Source organism: Strix uralensis, chromosome 5 (assembly GCF_047716275.1).
Source record: "Strix uralensis isolate ZFMK-TIS-50842 chromosome 5, bStrUra1, whole genome shotgun sequence".
In the NCBI taxonomy this organism is placed as follows: domain Eukaryota; kingdom Metazoa; phylum Chordata; class Aves; order Strigiformes; family Strigidae; genus Strix; species Strix uralensis.
The window spans coordinates 65,098,808-65,118,564 of NC_133976.1; the positions used below are offsets into that span (position 1 = coordinate 65,098,808).

At 39.4% G+C, this 19,757-nt stretch overlaps 1 protein-coding gene across 1 annotated transcript in view; it reads right to left on the bottom strand.

The window, feature by feature from the left end:
• Positions 1 to 19,229, bottom strand: part of IRAG2 (inositol 1,4,5-triphosphate receptor associated 2) — a 40,094-nt gene extending 20,865 nt beyond the window's left edge. Inside the window, exons 1-18 of the mRNA XM_074871364.1 lie at positions 18,635 to 19,229; positions 17,744 to 17,854; positions 16,808 to 16,988; positions 16,513 to 16,589; positions 16,355 to 16,433; positions 15,278 to 15,436; positions 13,993 to 14,110; positions 12,541 to 12,591; positions 11,314 to 11,391; positions 10,726 to 10,782; positions 8,532 to 8,591; positions 8,361 to 8,425; positions 8,174 to 8,270; positions 6,493 to 6,624; positions 6,088 to 6,189; positions 2,569 to 2,732; positions 847 to 961; positions 236 to 398 (exon numbers count right to left, since the gene is read on the bottom strand). Of these exons, the coding sequence (XP_074727465.1) occupies positions 236 to 398; positions 847 to 961; positions 2,569 to 2,732; positions 6,088 to 6,189; positions 6,493 to 6,624; positions 8,174 to 8,270; positions 8,361 to 8,425; positions 8,532 to 8,591; positions 10,726 to 10,782; positions 11,314 to 11,391; positions 12,541 to 12,591; positions 13,993 to 14,110; positions 15,278 to 15,436; positions 16,355 to 16,433; positions 16,513 to 16,589; positions 16,808 to 16,988; positions 17,744 to 17,854; positions 18,635 to 19,229 (2,404 nt within the window). The remainder of the gene's footprint in view (positions 1 to 235; positions 399 to 846; positions 962 to 2,568; positions 2,733 to 6,087; positions 6,190 to 6,492; positions 6,625 to 8,173; positions 8,271 to 8,360; positions 8,426 to 8,531; positions 8,592 to 10,725; positions 10,783 to 11,313; positions 11,392 to 12,540; positions 12,592 to 13,992; positions 14,111 to 15,277; positions 15,437 to 16,354; positions 16,434 to 16,512; positions 16,590 to 16,807; positions 16,989 to 17,743; positions 17,855 to 18,634) is intronic.
• Between the last annotated feature and the right edge of the window lie 528 nt (positions 19,230 to 19,757).

The window sequence follows — 19,757 nt, forward strand, 5'->3', positions numbered from 1 at the left end:
AAAGAGAGAGAGAGAGAGAAAAAAGAGAGAGAGAGAGAGAGAAAAAAGAGAGAGAGAGAGAGAAAAAAGAGAGAGAGAGAGAGAAAAAAGAGAGAGAGAAAAAAGAAAAGAGAGCTCCACAGAGCATTTTACTGTATGACCTGCAATTCTGTCCTATTCACCCTTGCCATAACTAAACCATAAAGGATTTGCCCATGCAAGAGTGAATGCTGGCACACTGCCAGCAGTTACTCACTTTTCTGCTCTTCCACCTTTTCTTGGAGCAACTGGCAAGTGCTTGTTAAAGCTGCATTTACATCCTTGAGTTTTTGCTGCTCAGAAATGGCTTCTTCTAACTTGCATTTCAGGGATGCTGCTTCCTCACAAGCAGAGTGAAAGGCTTCAACTTGATCCTCCGCCTAAGCACAAAGCAATATTTAAGAAAAAAGAAGGGAATACAAGAAAAAAAAAAAACCAAACCAAAAACAAGCCAGCCTGGCTAACACAAGGAGCTTCTACAGTTCATGTAAATGAAACCAAACTGCTTCTGTTCTTTCTCAGGAAGTGATAAAGCTCCTTGTGAACTTCTGCATTTTTACATTGGGGTGGACTGTGTATGGAAGCTATTTTTGGGTTTTTTTTCTTTTTTTTTTTAAGCCACCACAAATATGCAATGCTGCCTCTTTCATCAGCAAACTGTTGTCACCACCCCCTCAAATTCTACTTCCTCTGCTGGTTCCACTTTTGCAATGAGGCACTCCATTCCGAACATGTGATTTCCTTCCCCAAGAGCAGCAATGCATTGTATGTAGCCTTTTGCATCTGCTTGCTTGTTTCCTGTGTAGGAGGAACTAGACTGTCCCTTACCTGTTTGCTGGCATCTTCAAGCTGCTTTGTAGCTTTTTGCAGCTCTAAACCAAGGGCTTCTGCCTGGCCAGCAGTTTCTTCTTGTAACTGTTTGACAGTTTCTATTTCACGTTGCCTGCGGGGTGACAGAGCATAAACCACAATCCGTTACTGACGTTTTAGAGCAGGCATGCCCGGGAGATGACACATGCTCGTCATTGAGACACGCATCCAGAACCACATTCAGCTGTTACATACTGCAGCTCCCCAGGATCCAGTGCCAGGGACTTAGTTCTTGCTAAGCACAATTCAAGCCAGTAGGCAGACAAAGCTTTTCTATAGCAGCTCAAGAATTAGGAAGGGGATGGAGGTTTTCCCTGGTTTGTCCCCAGCTGAACAGTGCAATGGCTGTGCCATCCTCAGCCAGTTGGGTACCATAGTGGAAGCTTGTGGAATATCCAGAGAACTTTCAAAGAGCAAGAGCTTAGTGGGGCAAAATTTTGCAATTTGGTCAAAAGAATACTGTTTCTCCCAAACCATGAGACAATGCAATCAGATATAGAGTCAGTCATTCTAGAAAAGATACCCTGGAGCTATTACTGCAGATACACAGCTTCATCAGATTCATTTCCCAGTGTTTCAGAAGGTATTTCACTTGACAGCAAGCAGATGCCATCAGAACCAGTGCTAAAGATCATGGCTTTCTAGGAAGCCCTTCTTTTTCCCTGCAGAAACCCTTTGCCCATTTCTTTGCTAATTCACCTTCGTATATTTTTTTTTCTTGTTGTTAGCACCACAAACAATTTTGATACAGAGAGGCAGCTTTAAGAAACCAAGCCATCCGTATTTTTATCAGCTCTTTTCCAAGTGAAAGGAGAGCATGTGGGAGGTCTACATTAACAACATTAAATGGAAGATAAGTCAGGCAAAAGTGCAGTATGACTGCTCCACATTAGCTCTCAGGCATGGTAAGCCCTAGGAAGCTGCTTAAACCCCCATCCCAGGTAAAGGCATGAGTGCAAAAATTTACATTCAGTGTAGCATAGCAGAAGGCTGACACTAGGAGTAAGCCTGGGCTCCACAAAGACAACAAATTTAGTTGTTCTGGCAAAACCCCCTTGAGTAGCTACTTTCCTGAATGTCTGAGGAGAGGAGGGAAGGTGGACAGGCAGAGGTTTACACCTGCTGTCTTTTGCTGCCACATTTGTAATATCAAAACTCATATCAGGAACCATGTGCCAATAAACTAAAATGTGAAGTTATATTTTCATATTTAATGAGATAACTGATTGAAGCTATACCCTAGAGAAAATAAAACATTATATTGTCTGGGGCTAGCAATTTTGTCCCAAAGCAATAATACCTTCAGGCATATATTTTACAGGTCTTCTGCTTCTCACAAAATCAGCAGTTTATATAGTGGTTGCACCTGCTAGATAGGCAGTGCCCTTTTGCTTTAACTGCTCAGTCTGTGGTCTCCCTGATGTTTTCAAAGACATCTCCAAGATCATGTTACTTCATACACAGACCTTAACTCCCACATAGTGTAAACGTTATACTAAAACCAAACCCACTCCCCAAAACAGCAGATAATTTCCTCTCTGAAAAAAGTCTTCAGAATTCAGTAAACTTTGTTCCACAAGGCAAAAAACCCAACACAAGCCAAAAACAAAACAACCCCCCACACACCAAACAGCTAAGCAACCAACAAAACCAAAAGACACACATGCTTTGCAGCGGTACCTGGCAGAGAGCTCTCTCCTTAGGTGAAGTTGCTCTGTCTTGGTTCTCCTCAAGTTCCCTGCCATTCGAATAAAATCCTTATCTAGGGATTCTTTGTATTTTTCCAAGAGATGAAGTTTCTGGATCCAAAGGTGTCTCTTTTCTCCTAGTTCTTGCTTGAGAACCTGTGGAATTTTGAAGCTTAGTTGCCATGTGGTTAGATGGGCAGAGCCAGAGAGTAAACCAGAGCCCCAATTTACATGATGAGAATTGATTTCCCTGCTCCACCATTTAGTTTCATCACCTACATCCAATACTATCAGCAATAAAGAAGGTAAATGATTGACAATATTTAGTCTATTTTTGATGCACAACGTCTGGTTGGGGAAGAGAGAGAGATAAATGAGGAAAAAATATATTTCAATGGAAGATACTATAAAGGAGTAACAGGTGTTTGTTTTGTACAAAACAGTGTTTTGTGCAGTCTAACAAAGCTACCTAAACTTCAAACCTGTGCCTTCCAGCTCCTGAATCTGACAGGATGTGAGAACAGACAGGCTAGAATCCTGCCAAGTGTTAGTACTTTAAGATTTTTTTCTAAGATGGAGCAAACGCATAACAGTTTGCACAAGAAAACATAAGCCTTCTGTATGCTAGTTCAATTTGACAAATGGCTTCCACTTTTTTGAAAAGGTTACTTCTAAGTCAAAAGTCACTCTTGGCCTTTATTTCTGGAATATCTAGGGTACACAGATAGTCCCCTTCTTTATCCCTTGTAAAACAAATATACAGTTAGCAAATATTTATGGTAGGCATGGCAGGAGACTACATGGTCCATGAGGGAATCTTTACAACTCACCCCAGAAAAACTCCATCACAAGATGCTCAGATACAACAACAAAAACCATATTTCATAAGGGGAAGTTTTAACAGTGACCATCTTGCAAAAAACCCTAAAACTGATAATTTAGACTTCTGTGACCCTTTCCTCAAAGTATAACTAAGTCCATTGGCAGCAATTTGAGTTTGTATTACTGCAAAATAAAAAAAACCCAAACCAAGAAATCCTTATTTCAGTTTGCAATACATGCCTAGCAGATGAAATCTGCTCAAGGGATAACCCCTGTAGCAAAGGCTTTCAGCTTTACCTCTGATTTGTAGGAAGAAAAAGGAGAAGAGGGTAAAAATGAAGCATTAAAGTAACACTGCACCCTCTGCATTTCTCTGAACAATGACTTGCAGCATAAAGTACTGAAAAAGAAGAATCCAGGCCTCTTTCTCTGACCTTGTTCAGTTGAACATACAAAATAGAGTCCTCAGCTTTTAAAGAATGCTTAATGAGAGCCAAACAGAGGTCAGGTAAGACTGAGGTTCATATTTCTGGGATTTTACATTAGTTCGAAAGGGGAAAACATCAATGCTACAAATACATGCCACGTTACCTACTTGAGAGTCTCATGTTGTTCATGAGCTTCAAACAAAAAAGTATAACACATCAAGTATCATGCTACAAAAAAAAAAAAAGCCTGAGCAGTTTTGCTAGATAGGTTTACTAGGATGACATGGAATGCGACCATGTGCAAATGCTCACATCCTGAAGATCAGTTTCTCAGCCAAGGCAGGCAGCACTTGCTCTTAGAAATAGCATGGTTTTGACACCTAAGTGGCATAGGCTTACCAGGGCACATGTGCCAGTCTTCCAGCAGGAGAAGGGCAAAAAAACCTTTTTACTATCATCATCTATATATGCTTAAATACATGTGTATACACACAAAAATACAGGCACACTTAAAATTTACTTTACTAAAATATATGTTAAAGCATACTTAAAAATACTAAAACCCAGCAAAACATGTCCATGATATATTTCACAGAAAATGGTGGGGAAGTGTTTAGGCTTCAAGTGATAGTGCATGGTCCAAGATTTAATTCATTTTTCTACGAAAGCTTGCTCTAAGGCTGGAAGAAACTACTTTGAATATTTCTATTTTTGGATTTACTGTTGTTCAGTTCTATATACCATATTTCCCACACATCTGGCTTGTTCTAGCTTGGTGAAGACGATATGTTTGACATGAAGTCATTTCCCATCCCCACAGGTCCCAGAAGGACAGGACCTTTTATTTTAAAAGAACCTTGTTGTTCTTTGATCCTCTGTTAGCTTAGTTTCCGAACACATCACTCTCTAGGAGCCAGAACAGGATTCATTTGCCACAATTAACTCCAACACCCACACCAGAAGTTTTTAAGCTTCACATGTTTAACAGGCATACGATCCCAACATGAACGGTAAGTTTACAAGCATTTTTCAGCTGTGATATCTTTGAAGGAGGAAGTTTTTAGTCAAGATCAAAAAGTTACAGCAATGCAATAGGCAGTAGTTTCCTAAAGCCTCCCCAAAGTCACACCAGGGTCAAGAGACTGAGACACTTGTGACTTCTCCAAAAGGAAGCTTTCAGGATTTACAGAAAAAAGAAAAAACTAAAAAAGCTGGCTGCAGGACTGGATGGCTCCAAAGATTGCTCCTGCATGCCCAGGAAAGATGAAGAGGGCTAGTCTCAACATTTTGTAGTACTAGAGGAAAAGAATGCTTAAAAGCTAACAGCTTAAAACAGCACATACTCTGATGCAACCTGCTATTACCCAAGTGGGATGAATTCAGGTTTTTGCATCTATTAAGGAGCCAAAAGACAGAGTTAATATACAGTTCAGTGGAGTTTTCTGTAGCAGTGTTCTTAACGAGATTAGTAAGAAGGAGGTTAGAGAAAAAGCTACATCCAGTAAGATAAAAATTTCAGAAACTGTGCTGTTACAGAGAGATGAACTGTGTTACAGAGAGTTGAGCTGTGTCCAGGCTGCTGCTACCACATGAGGAAGTTACTTTTGCCAGTTACCTTGAGCAAAAGTCTTTACTTTCAAGCCTCACAAGCGGTATGAGGAATAGTAGAAATACATTATACAACATTAAGTTGTAAAATATGGTTTTATAGAAGCTTCTCCTGTGGAGTGTGTCCAGTAAAAGCAGAAAACTTTGCCTTTCAAAAGAAAGCAAACCCTATGAAGGTTTTGATTTAGAAAGCCACTTATAAAGCCACCTCCCTCCTCCTTTTGAAGGTGAAATCATCCAGTACTGTAGTCAGACTCGGAGTACAGGGGAAGATGGGTGCTCAAGGCACACAGAAACATGCAGTAGGCAGAAAAGCTTCATAGGTCACAAAATATAGTGTTGTCATCTGACCTCGTTTTCCTCTTCAAATTGATTTGCTATATCTACCCTTTCCTTCAAGCATAGTTTTAACAAAGTGAGATCTTGCGCAAAACAACTCAGGAAAAGTACAGCATTTAAGTGAAAAGCAATCACCCCCTTCCTCCTTCAAAAAAAAGTTAAAAAAGATATTTCTCTCCATACAGCCATTCTGGACCTCCAAATGGACTGGTATGATCTCAAGTAATTAATATACATAGCAGAAAGATACCCACCTTAAGTTTTTGCACAGCCCCACAATTTCATTAAGATAGCTTCAGAGAACAGTTGCTTACCACAAGTTTTCTTTCCCAAGCCTGTTGCATGTTCACATCAGGAACTTTTACCCATTGTAAAGAAGTCATGACAAGCTTCTCTGCCTCAGAGGCTTCCTCTTGCTGGGGAAAACCAAACAACAATAACAACAACAACAAACCACACACACACAAAACACCAAACCAAAAGAACCCCCAGTCCAAACACTGGCATTTCTAGTCTGACACAATGCTGCCCAGAATTACCCAGGTTGTAAGTTACAGTGTTAGAGTAGGTGCCAAGTGATATTGTTAGAGTAAGTATGCCCTTACTCCCTCCCCAAAGAAGCTATTTTTATTTTTTCAAGAGGAACAAACACGATCTAATTATCAATGCTTGGAGAAATCCTAATTAAAAGGCTGATAGAAGACCACATCCTTATTCACATAAGCTCTGCCACTGACCAGGTTTTGCATGATACTCTTAAATTTTTCTCCCTCATATTCAGGTCCCTGAAGTAAAACCAGCACTTCACGGTCCAGTGTTTCATCCAGGGACGTCCATTCAGTCTTGGTAATCTTTGAAGAGATGGAAGAGCCAGCTAGCTTGTTTTGACATCTCCTTATTACAAACTAGCATCAGTGACATTTAGACTTTTCTGAAGTATCCCTGCATCGTATTTGCCAGAAGGTCAGAGCTACTGAAACTTGAAGCTTGTAAAATCTTTTCAAACCCATCATGTCATGGGAATTTAAAAAAAGCAAGCCAGCCAAGCTGCTGAGTGATCCAACGTATATTTTCATGTCAGGATTAGGCAAGAGAAGGTCAATAATTAGTTATCTTTATTCAGAAGCTTTACCAAGTGATGAATAAGCAGAGCCCTTACTTGCTTTACAGGTGATTTGGTGGAACTGCATCTCATTACAGCATTTGAAAGGTAAATGGAGTCACTCACTACAGCTGTGGGGAGCTGCAATACGGGATATGTTACTTTTGAAACAGAGCTGCCTAGCCAAGTACAACCTCCTATTTCTGGGCCTGTAGTTTTAGTCCATTAGTAGAATTTTTCCTGTTGCAAATGCACCACGTACAAAAGGAAGTAGCAGCACGGTGAAGTCTTGCAAGAAAAATCACTGCAATAGCATATATTTGTTATCAGCTCTGCTGCAGAGCTCGCATCTGAAGGGAAGACAGCACTGTAAGGAAGGATGGGACTCCATGGAATGTCTTTAGGGAAATGAGCACAGGATAGCTCAGATACTCTGAACCAAAACCATAATGTACATGTAAATAGGTTTTTTCCAGTAGTTCTCCATTGGAGTGCTGGAAAGCTATGAGAACAGTAAATTACAGACCAAAATTCCAGTGTTATGTGAAGTGTGTCTGATCAAAAGTGCAGTTCCCAAAAGTCACCAAGCCACCTGCTGGGTGTTCTGCAGAGGACAGTGGGGACACTAACTCCAAACCAAAAGGCTCAGCCACAGTACTAAGATTTTGTCAGCCTGCATCAGAAGGATGCCTCTCCTGTCCTCCTCCAAGCCACTATCCAAAGACCTCGGGGGGGCGGGGCGGGGAACAAAAAAAAAAAAAAAAAGAAGCTGGACAGGATTGTTGTACCTGCAAGGGATTGGTACCTAATGCTTATCAGAGTTTTTAAAGAATAAATTAGATGAAGACTTCACAACCTTGTCAAGATGCTTACTTTTCTTTTTCACTACACTAGACTGCAAGGAAAAAGAAGTGTTCCCTCCTCAATTGAAAATCATCATTCATGTCCAGTATAAGCAGTACAAGAAACAGACTATAACTTTTCCCAGCATAATAGCCCTTATACATTTGAAAACTCATATCTTCTATCAGTCTGTTCTTCTGCCAGTTAAATGCATGACCCCAACTCTTCCAGATTTACTTTGTAGGTCTCATTTTTTAGATCTCAGTGTTTTGTTTGCTTTGGACTTTCTCCAATGTACTTGGGACAACATTGTAACCTTCACATTCTATGCTTGAGTGCTAGGATTAATGGCTTTAAGTTCCAAGGTTACTAATTATCTACCAGGAATGAGCTTTGTTCTTCCTTTACTGATACAAGACAAGTGGGATGAGATTCAATAAAGATTTGATTCATACCTCAGAAAACTGAGCAAGTTCCAGTTCACAGTGCAGTGAATTCATCCCTTCAGGAATATTACTGTTAAATTTACACAATGGGAAACTCAACCCATTTCTAAAAGAAGCAGGAAAAAAAAAAAGTCTGTATCAGCCTTTTTTTACTTTTGATGAACTCCATTTCCTGGGACTTGTTCACAATACTCACGAGATCAGCTCTTGCTGCATGTGTTGCATGTTCTCCAGTAGCTTATTTTTTTCTGCCCGCAAAGTCTAAAACATACATCAGACCTGGTTAGAGTGTTAGTTCGTCATGCAGAATAAGCATAGGATATGCATGCTTTCTGCTCATAGCCAAAAACTAAACTCGGTCCCATACCTCTATTATTGAGGAACACTCCACGATGGTTAACTTCAGTTCTTTGATGTCCTGCTCCTTCTGCAGAGATTGTGGAGAAAAGAACCTTTAAAGTACACAACCTGACAACTAGCATGCTGAAGTGCGTTTGTAATGCTTATGGCTATGATGCTTTGTAACCAAAATAACACTATAGTCAATCCTACATCACAGCAGTAAACTGTACAATTTAGGTTTGAGCAGCAACTTAATTTTACATAACAAATACAGTTGCAAATTTAAAAGAATACAGTCAATTACCTTGCATATTATCTAACAGAAAGCACTCGGAAAACCTTTTCTATGTAACTCCTAAAATTAAGGAGACAGAAAAACTCTTTCCAGGTACTGTGTTTTAATTTATTACTTACCTGGTTTCTATGTCAGCAGTAGCAGATTAAGCTAGACAGAAGGGCTCTAGTTTTAGCTGAAAACCTGGACTATATTATGACTGACATGAGTGTTAATCCCAACGAACCCTTAAAACAAGTTTCAAGGTTCTGAGTTTACTCTCATTAGTTTTCATGATTAAAGGCATAGAGTGAAGGGCGCTGCAGAAGGCCTAGTGGAAGGGCTGATACAGAACGTACCAACCCTCATGGTAAGACTGAGGAGTTAGTAGAAGTAGCAGCCTTCTTAGCTTCACAAACTAGCAATCGGCTTCAGTCATGTTATGCCATTAAAATAGAAGACACTGCACAAACAGAGAATTTCTTAGAGAAATTAGGAACGTCAAGTAGGACTTCTGGTCCTCTCACCCCTTTTATGACTTCTTCCTACTCTTCCTCTTTAAAAATATTTGAGTTTTTTGAAAGAGATGAAATACACAGAAAGCTAAGCAAGAAAAGTGAGGTTATAGAACCAGGTTTCTAGCCTTGGCAGAGACAACTGATGTATGGTGCTGAAAGCTAAATAACAAACAAAAACCCCACAAAACCAAAACAAACACCACCCCCACCCTCACTTCCCCCCAGGAAAAAAAAAAAAAAAAAGAAGGAAAAAAATTAAAGTGTTTTCTATCTTCACATACCTTCTGCAGGCCTGGAAAAGAAAGGTTGCCATAATAATTTTCATTGACCATCAATCCTATCTAATCTATCTTTGGACAAAGAGCTATGAGAGGGTTTTTTAGTTACAGGTAAATCCTTATCCCACAAATCCTAATGCCAAGAAAAGTCAGTTTTTCACACCAGTTTCGTCAGGATTATACAAAGCAGTCACCTTTACCTACAAGAACATGCAATCTAGCAGTCTGCTTTCAAAATTCCCATTTTGTCAATAGACTAAAAAAGCTTTTTTAAAACAAAAGGATACTACAGAAGCCAAAAAAGCTTTGCATCATTTGAGGAAGAGAAAGAGAAAGATATTTTTTTTAAAAAGAAAAAGTTAATTTGCGCTCTTAAGCTGCTTCTGGCAAGAAAAAAAATCCTATTAAAAAAACCACTCAGCTACAAAATTATCCGCTGGATCACACTGAAGCTAGGTTCTCTCTTGTCATTATTTGAATTCAGGTGCACTCATTTTTGCAGACAGCCTAATAGTCAAATATTTCATCAGCTGATTTAGAACATGTTATGCTAAATAGAAAGGCTAAGAAATTAGCCTAGAGGATGTTTGCATAATTCATGAATCCAGAGAATGCCAACACCCTTATGTAGTCTCATGTCTTTATTTTCTAATACAAAATACAAGTTTAAAAACAACATCAGAAATGTTCATTCTTCAGCAAAGCCTAGATAATTACACCTCAGTAATAAGAAAGGACAATTTTGCTTTTCCAATGGGCTCTGAATCACCATTTCTGGTTTGACACAAAAATTAAAGCACTTTAAGTAAAAGACACAAAAGGAAGGTACGTTCTTCTGCCAGCCATTGAAGGAAGTAGCATTTAGAAATCTTTCTACAATTTTCTCGAGTTTGCAAGTTTGTTTTGTTTTAATAGGTTGTGATTTTTTTTAATTAAAAAGAAAAATCTTGAAACCTTTAATTATGCTGACTTATAACCAGGTCCTAAAGCAGATCTCGCCTACTTTGAAGCCATTTATAGGATCAGGTTCTGTAGTGTGAGAACAGTAGAAATAAAAGTGCCACAGTGAAGACTATTGCCTTGCCTTTTTACAAATCATCCCACAGTCAGTATTTTCAGTCAAGACAGTAATGAAGTAAAAGAACCAACCTGGATCAAGCTTGCCTCTTTATTCACCACAGTGTTCTCATAGATATGTGCTTGGATCTAAGGAATGAAATGATGAAAAATAATTCCAATCATCAGTATGCACTATAATACAAGTCTGTTCCTATCTCCTACTTGGAAGGGAAAAAGGGTATCAAGATTCCTTGCTTAGAAAAACCAAACTCTTCTTCAAATATGCTACATGGTCTGTTTCAAAGTTCAAATCTTGTACCCAGTTAAAAGTGAAAGACTTCTCAGCTTTCACAGTCACCTTTGTTTCCTCTTGTCTGTCCAGGGTAATAATTCCAGCAAGGCATGACTTTCTAACATATTTTTTCAAACAGGAGGGAAAAGGTTTCCTAGAGGTTTAACTTATAGGAAAGAATGGAACTGTGGATTGTTTATATTAGCCCAGTTTTTAGCCTCCAAACAGCAACTTAGTCAAAGCTGTCACACTGTCCAAGCTATGATTGTACTGCTTAATACAGGCAGGTTCATGGCTGTCTACCATCCAGAGGTAGAAATTCCCCTCACTAGACTCAAATAAACTATAGGTTGTCTTTTCATTCCTTCTAGAGTTGACATGCTTACTTGAAGCTCTGCTGCATTTTTAGACAGCTCCAAAATCTTCTTTTGAAATCCATCGGTGTCCATGCTATTCCTAATATTCTGAACAAGATACAAAGTGTTTAGGCACAGCTGAATGGATTGACAGCTTCTCCTTGAAGAAACTAGGCAAAATGACATCTCCACCCCCAAGCTACTGCCTACTCTAAAGCACTACCAGCATTTACGCACATACATTGTATGTGCTTGCCCCACTGAAACTGTTTCTGCTTCTTTTTCCCCTCATTTCTCCAGAGCACTGTTAAATGACAAAACCCCATAAGCACTACCAGACCTAGAAAGCTAAAGAAACGCTTTCAGGCCTGCAGAATGAGAATTATTTTTAGAAAGAGGCCATTTAACAGCTATTTGGACTTATGAGCTTTTTCAGAAAGACTAATCTTTCTGAAAACACGCAAAGAACAACAGCTACCATATTGTTATAACAGGCAATAGATTCCTGAATCCATGAGGTGCTTCTTTTCATTACTATGTATGATTTAAACTGTTGCTCTACTTCATCCTCAACGGCCTAAAATACAGGCTGTAAGCAAGTATTTATAACTTTATTACCTGATAAAAACTGGTTTATAAAATATTTACTTTAATGAAATAAATAAAAGTAAGAATGAATAGTTCTCCTCTGAGGGGAAAAAAAAAAAAGAAAAAAGAAAAAAGGAGAGCCTAGAGATATAGCTCCATTAGCAGTATATTCCCTACAGACTTCCTGTAGGTCCTTGGCCAGTGTCGATGGGTCCATCTGTGAGTGGAACCCCCAGCCACTGCATATTTATTTTTTTTTTCAGTTCTATATAGGGCTCCTCCTTTGAATCTTAAAGAGGGAAAGAGAAGTGAACATGAAATGAAAAGTATTATATGGAGATTATTTCAATAGAGTTAGTATATTTACAGTGAGGTTAACCAGAAATATTTGTCTATAAAACTTTGAAAAAGAGGGAAAAAGCAGCTGTTTGTCCCTGTTCCCCACACTTCCCCAATCTTGTATCCGTAGTTACCCAGCAGATGGAAAGTCTGAAGCACAGTGCAACTTCAGGATATAAAGTTTTATGATAAGTCATCCTTGTAAAATGTAAGGTATTTTGATACCCTAATTAGCATGTCAGTCTTCAAAGTTTGATAAACATTTCACTTCTTAATGCTGAGCTTTAGCTAGTCAAGAACATGTACTTGCAAAGTCATGATTTATTTTACCTCTTCCTGGAGAGAAGTAATTTTGATGATGAGAGACTGATTTTCTTTTTCCTGATCAGGTTTATTTAGAGAGGGGAAAAAAAATAAAGAGAGGAAAAAAGAGAAAAACAAAATAGTTGTTTTTAGCATGTCTAGTTCAACATTCAAAGCCAAAAAGCAACAGACCACAAACACATCCAGAGCCCAACATGAAGCTGCGGTTTCATATTCTTTTGCTTCAGAGACCACAGCAAAAATGGGAGTGCTGAGACTGGTCCAGCTCATGAATTGTCACTGAAGGGTTTGACACAGGCATTTCAAATCAGAGTAAAACTCAAACCATTAGATGACAGGAAGGACGTATTCAATGCCAGAGTGAGCAAGTCTAGTTGTTCTCATGCTTGAGTTAAGACAAATCTGGAAAGCCTGTGTGCCACACTATGCTTTTTTCACATCAGATATGAAGAAAGGTAGTAGTATCCCACTCTGTGCCTCCACTGCGCAGGGAACAGTATCTAAGGGACTTATAACCACAACTACAAAACTTCTGATAATATTTCTCTCTCCCACCCCACCTCCTTCTCACAAGGTGAATTATGCATGTAATCTCAAATTAAAGCCAAACAAAAACATAAACATACTGCAGCAGAATAGCACCAAAAAAAAATCTTGTGTTCTTGCTCAGCATGAAAGGCTTTTTTTGATTTCTAAATACCCACTATCAGCAGCACACAGAGCTATGGAACACCAATTTACAGCTACACCCACACAGCAACACACAGAGATGCCACTGTAGTGTGAACAACACACATGGCAGCAAAGCAAACAAATGATCAGAGAGCCTAGCTCTGGTGTCTGTCAACACCTGCTAAACCTGCAGCCACATCAGCCTCATTACCAGACTGCTTTACACCTTTCACACAGGCTTTGCTACTCAGACACCTGGGGTACAATTCAGACACTCACATAGGCAGCTTGTGCCCTTTGAGACATGCCAAGGTGTGCTACCTGGCTTCCAGCTGTCAGTCCAGAATGGACAGGTTTCTGATAGGCCTTTATCATATCTGCCAGCCCATATGGACATCTTGTGTGGACATCTGAACAGAGTGTCCTGTCCCTACTGGTTCTAGAAAAGTCACATGAATTTCTGGCAGAATATCACAACTTCAAAACAGAGAGGGCTCAGTGATGGCAGCACAAGACCTGTTCCCTTTAGGCATAATTATATGCCAAACTATGCCTTTTAATTGTCTTCTTCATTGTAACAGACAATAGTTTAAAGAAACCATGAAAAAATTTCACGGTGTTTTCGTAACACTAATAAAACACATTTCAAACATTCTCAAAAAGCCTTAGTACCTACTGGTACTAAGAAGGTCATGCTGCTGGTTCTTACAGTCTGAGCGGTCATGCCATTGTTACAGCAAGGTGTGACATGCTGTATAGTGTAAGCAAAGAAATAAAAGCACCTACTAGCTGTTTATTCTGGCAGAGAATCTGCTGTCTCATCTCTTCTGACAGGTTCAGGTTGTTTTTTGCTTCTTCTAGCTCTTCTTCCAGTGATTTGGCTTTCAGCACAAAATGCTGGATGCTGCGTGGGGGGAAGTAAATCCAAGAACCTTTAGCAAGTTACTGTTGGTCATTAGATAGGCTTGAAATACCAAGAACATTATTTTTAGAAGCCACCAGGGACTTATTCTTTGGCACAGATACTTTACAGAAGAGCAACAATCAAGTTTAAGCCCGTTGGTTTTGTCCAGTAAATAAAGGCTCATGGATTCACCCTCTATTTATCACCCCCTTACACTCTCACAGTAAGGGATGAAACTCCAGGCAAATACAGCATCCAAGATAGCATGCTTTTGTTTGCATCCACCTAAAAATCTAGCTTGTCACAGTCAAATATATCAGGTTACCTGAGCACATAAACACATCTTTACAATGCTTTATTGTTAGCAGTTACAGAAATAATTTCAGTTCAGTTTTCAAGGATAAGCTCCGCATCATTTTCTTATCCTGATCTGATACCCCAAACAACATATATTTAACCAGTGGGGCAAGGCCCTTTTCCTGGCTTGCTCTGAGCTGCAGAACACCCCAGAGCACATGGTCCAACATGAGGGCACACATCCTATGCAGCTACACTGCAGGACTCTTGCCTTAATCTTCCCAGAAGATACTGGGAGTGGTTTGGCAGTTGACATAACTATCTCGCATTTGAATTAATTGGGTCAGATGAGCATTATAAACTCACTGTAAAAACAGGCTCATACTCATGGCATGCATCCCCAGGCTGCAGTAATACTAAGCTAGCGAGACAACTCATGTTAGTTCCTCAAGGGACTAGCAAAATAGCTCTTATGTGACCATTTCCCCTCTGCTTGGCAGCAAGTCTGTGGTCTAGCTTTGGAAGCCTTCCAGTGCTTGGCTAGTCTCTTAGTAATATTAAGCTTCCCCCCCGCCTTTTTTTTTAGGTTTGTTTGATTTTGCTTTACCCTAAGATTTTGCCTGTGTGCACCTGTAGTATCTCATGCTCATTTCATAAGATAAATGACTGATTTTATAAGAACCAGGAGGTACAGAGCAGAACAATCAGGCAAGATGATTAAACCTTACAGATACTACATTAAGTCAAGAAAGTTGCTGTCTTGAAGCACCAGTGAGGCTAAAAGCATAAAGCAAGGCTGGACCACTTGAAAGAAGATAGGTCTGCCCACAGCCATTACACTGTAGACCTGGTGCCATCAGGGTCTCCCACCTTTTTATTTGTTGATGTAGATCCTTATTATCTGCCAGTAGCTTATTGTTGGTCTCATCCACAGCTTCCAGTGTGAGCTTCAGTTTGTTATTCTCTTCCTGAAGCTTCTGATTGCTGTACTGCAGGTCCGCAACACAGGTTATCAAGTCAGAAGTCTCCCTGTTCCAGTAACAAAACCAGGAAAGATTGAGAAAGGCAATTTGATTTAATTTCAACTTTTCTAAAAATCCTGATGCTGTGTTGCGCTATCGCAGAGGTGAAAGGAGAGCCCACAGAATACTTATAACGCTACAGTGTTCTGTCATTTGCTCTGCAAAGAGATATTGGATCATCTTCAAATCAGTTCTCTAACAACCATTTTGTTTTTAAACACTTTTTTTTTTTAAATGTTCCCTGCAATTGGATGTCTGCATGACAGCGTCTTAAGCTTTTGCTAATCACCTCTTTGGCTATCACCAATACTTCTGTGTTAACTCCAAAATTGCTGGATCCTTTCTTTTCCCCTAGACCATCCCCCACTTATGCTTTCAACTGCAACTTGAACAAGAATCACCCTTCTGAGATCCTGAGAAATGATAGGGAAGCATCAGAAAGCAGATCTTAAGATTTTTGACTATGCATACAATGCAAAAGTTAACAAACACCAGAAGTTTCAAAGATAAGTGCTTTACTATTAACAGAATCCAAGTCAGTCATGCCTATTAAAAAACCCAAACAAAACCAAGGACCAGATTTTCAGGAGATAATGTCTTCTATTATCATACATCTAAGAACTTGGGAGAGGCAAGGAACCAGTTTGAAAAGAAACACATGGCAAACTCTGACCACAGAGAATTAAAAAGGCAAACGTACACAGAAGGACCAAGATATCAGTAGGAACAATTACTAGTGTGCTTTTAAGTCTGAGAAGAAGCTGTGAGGAAGAACATGATAGCATCAAGAGCTAGTGCAGACTAAGGTCAACATTAGAAACTCTGCCAAGATAGTTTTCTGCAACAGCAGTTCTAGGAACTGCTCTCAAGTAATTCAAAGCTAGGAGTACTAAATTCTGAGGAAGAACTGCTTAAATGAACTTACATGTCTCCTCTAGATACATCACCCCCAAAGGCCTCCAAGCTTCCTGATGTAACATTCATCTGGACATGTGTCTTTTTTGCTGAAAAAGGTGGGGGGTTTGGTTATAGAGTAAGAAAATGGAGTTTTCCCAAATAAAAATTGAATAAAATGGTCTGCACCTCCAGAGGTGTTTTGATATGTTTTAAATTCTGGGTCTTCCATGCTTGCCATTGGTTCCTTGATGGCACCATCTTCCCTGAAACAAAGAAGCATGAAGAGTCACAAAATCAGCATGACACTGGATTGCTTACCAACTTTTTAACATTTAAAAGCTTTCAGCCAAAACCCACACTGCAGTCAGTGTCCTGATACCATCTTCGTTCCAGAGTACAGAAGGTGCAAGCCACAGGAGAACTTTTTACTCTCCTGGTTTCACAGAAGCTTTTATGGGGTAGATTGATAAAAAGCTATTACCATTTTCTCTTACAGTCTTCAATCCATTCTTTCATGATGGCATGATATGTTTCCAGGTCCACAGAAACATCTTTCTGATCTGGGTCAAGCATGTTGCACAGCTCTTCAAGACCACTATCTTCCGATCCCCGACTAGTTGTATGTCTCAAATAATCAACTATCTTGGAAACTGCTACTTTTCCTAAAATAGATACAGGTGTCCACACATCAGACTCTGAAGTCTAGTAGGCCATTATAACAAGCTGTAAAAGGGCATGCTACTGATGTGCACTACTGTGTATTCAATTGGCCTCAAGAGCTGTAGACAAGCAATTGATCCCTGCAGCTCTAGTGTAACCTGGAAAGGAATAGTTTAGACCTTCTGTTTGGTTTTTCAAATACAGAAGTGTGAAAGTCCAGTTTACTAGTTTTGTGGACTTCAGTTTAAGAAGATCAAACTCAGCACACTTGTTATGTTACTACTTTCAGGTCTTTTATCAAATTGGGCAAACCCTGGGACTGACATTATCTTACTCTGCTGGACAACTCCTTTCTCTACAACTTTTAGTCAGGTGGAAATCAGAGGAATTATCTCTTGCTCTGAAGTTTCCCAAAGCTCTCTTTTCTAACAGGAAATAGTGTAAAAGAAATAAACAGTCATTTCCAATAAGGTTGATTGCTAGAAGCATGTTGCTCCTCTACTTCCTCTGCACTAAAATACAGCAAAGATCAGCAGTGGGGTGGGGGGGGAAGAGGATGAGGGAAGAGACAGGCACCATGCAGAAGAGGCACAGACATTTATTCTGCATCTGCCACACATACAGCCACCTAGCTAAGTGAGCTAGTTAGGCTAAGCATGTCACAGATTGGCATGTCTCAGGAATCATAACATGACCTCAGCCTTGAAAATGTGTTGAGAGGAGAATAAAATGGAGCCATGAAAAGCCACTGTCAAACCTGTATGCTCTATGTCACATGCACAGAAGATAGTGGTCAGTAGGTCTTCTTCACAGATCAAGCTCACATCATACGTGTTGTCAGCTCTGTACCCCACTGGCTGCTTCCATCCTATGAAGGGTAAGTTTGTTATTGTCCATCTTTATTTGCTCACAGTAACTTTGTAGTTAGAAGCTGTGGTGCAACAATATTATGTTTGTAATAGCACAAGCACACATAGCACACAACAGCTTGAATGGCACTTCTTAAAGATTTTTTTTTTTTAAAAAAGATGATATAAAACTCAAAAACGACCAGCCAGCTCTCTCCCACCCCCACCCCAATAAAACAAGAGCTTTTACTGCCAAATAACACCAGGAACTCTTCATAGCCAGAGCCTCCGAGTTGGAAACTGGTTTATGCATCTACTTCTACACATGCATTTTGGGCAACTTTGGCTATTCTTTTACATGAAGTAAACATATAAACCAGAATATTTTAAGAGGCCAGCTATTTCTTCCCTCCCCCCTCAGCTATATTGTAGCAAAATCATCATGGTCACATTATTAATAAAACAATAGTTAAAAAAACCCAAAAACCCCAAAGTCATTTACCTTTTAATATTAAAGGCAGACTAAATTATTAGCCAAATCTCTTATCCACAGAAAGGAATTAGCAAATTTGAAAAAGTTTTTGACTTGACTCATTACTTCCTCACTGCTCATTCACATTACTATTTTTTGGAGAAAATTTAATATTTTACTCAGCTCATTTTGCAGTCTTATTAGATTTAAGTGATTCTAAACTGTATCATTACTAGTTTAAGTAGTAAATAAATGTCATCTATGTATGCTGAATGTTCAGATGTCTAGGATTTTGGAGTGGGAGGGTTTTTCCCCCCGGATTTTTTACCTCTTTCACTCGAAGATAATCTCTTTGGCACAGGAGATTGGAGCACAGCACTTTCTGACTTTTTATCAGATGTGAAGTAATATAAATTTGGACTTGACGTAAGATACTTCTGTTCGTGAGGCACATCTTTAGATTCAGTATTTGATAAAGCACACATTTTGCTCTGGGTATTAGCATCTCCGGATCTGAAATAATATGGAGAACAGTCCTCCACGTGGCATACTGGCATCCATGAGTTTCTGGATCTCTCTTTGCTTTTAATGACTGAAAAGGTAGCACTTGCAGAACGAGAATCAGAGATACGCCTGAGATAAGGCGACAGCACCTGCATGTCTGCAGAGAAAACGCTGTCACTGCTGGGACTGATTAAGCATGGATCAGTACTATCATGACTTTTAGAAGTTATTTTCTTCAGTATTTCTTCTAGATTTTTTTTTATATTGCACTGTGGACTGTCAAAGTTCCGTGACTGAAATTTCGGTATCTGCAAAGCAGGGTTAGAGACTTGGTCCATCATTTGGATAGATTTGATCTTTCTGCATATACTGTCCACTGGGTTATGATGCCGTTTGTTAGCTCCATGTTCTGAAGACATTATCAATTCTCCTCTCTTGCAAAGTATCTGAAAAGAATAGGGACAAGATATAAGAGTCAGCATAATCAACATACACATGTTCTTCACACCAATTTTTCTGTTCAGCAGACAACTTGGAGCTTCAGTATCAAGTGGTTTGAAAATCCCTGGTCCACACACCAGCTGTGACAGAAACTTTCAGTCATGATGCTTAGCTCTCCAGGGAACTAGAAGTGATGTGGATTTGGAAAAGGGGGGGGAAGAAAGAAATACTTTCTGAAATCTCACTGCTTATTCTTAAATAACCACATTGGGGAGGCAGGAAACAAAAATAAAAACTGAAGGACCCCCTGCAACCTAGAAGCTGACTATCTTTTTTGCTTAAAGGAAACACTAACCAATATTACTCAAACCAATTTATCCCAGATTGGGTATTTCTTTTTATATAAAAAGCATTCATTAAAAAGAAACAAAAGCCTCACACAACTTTTGATCACATTTGTAGCATGTTTCCTGGTTCCATGGCTTTTTGCTCAGGTCTAACAGCAA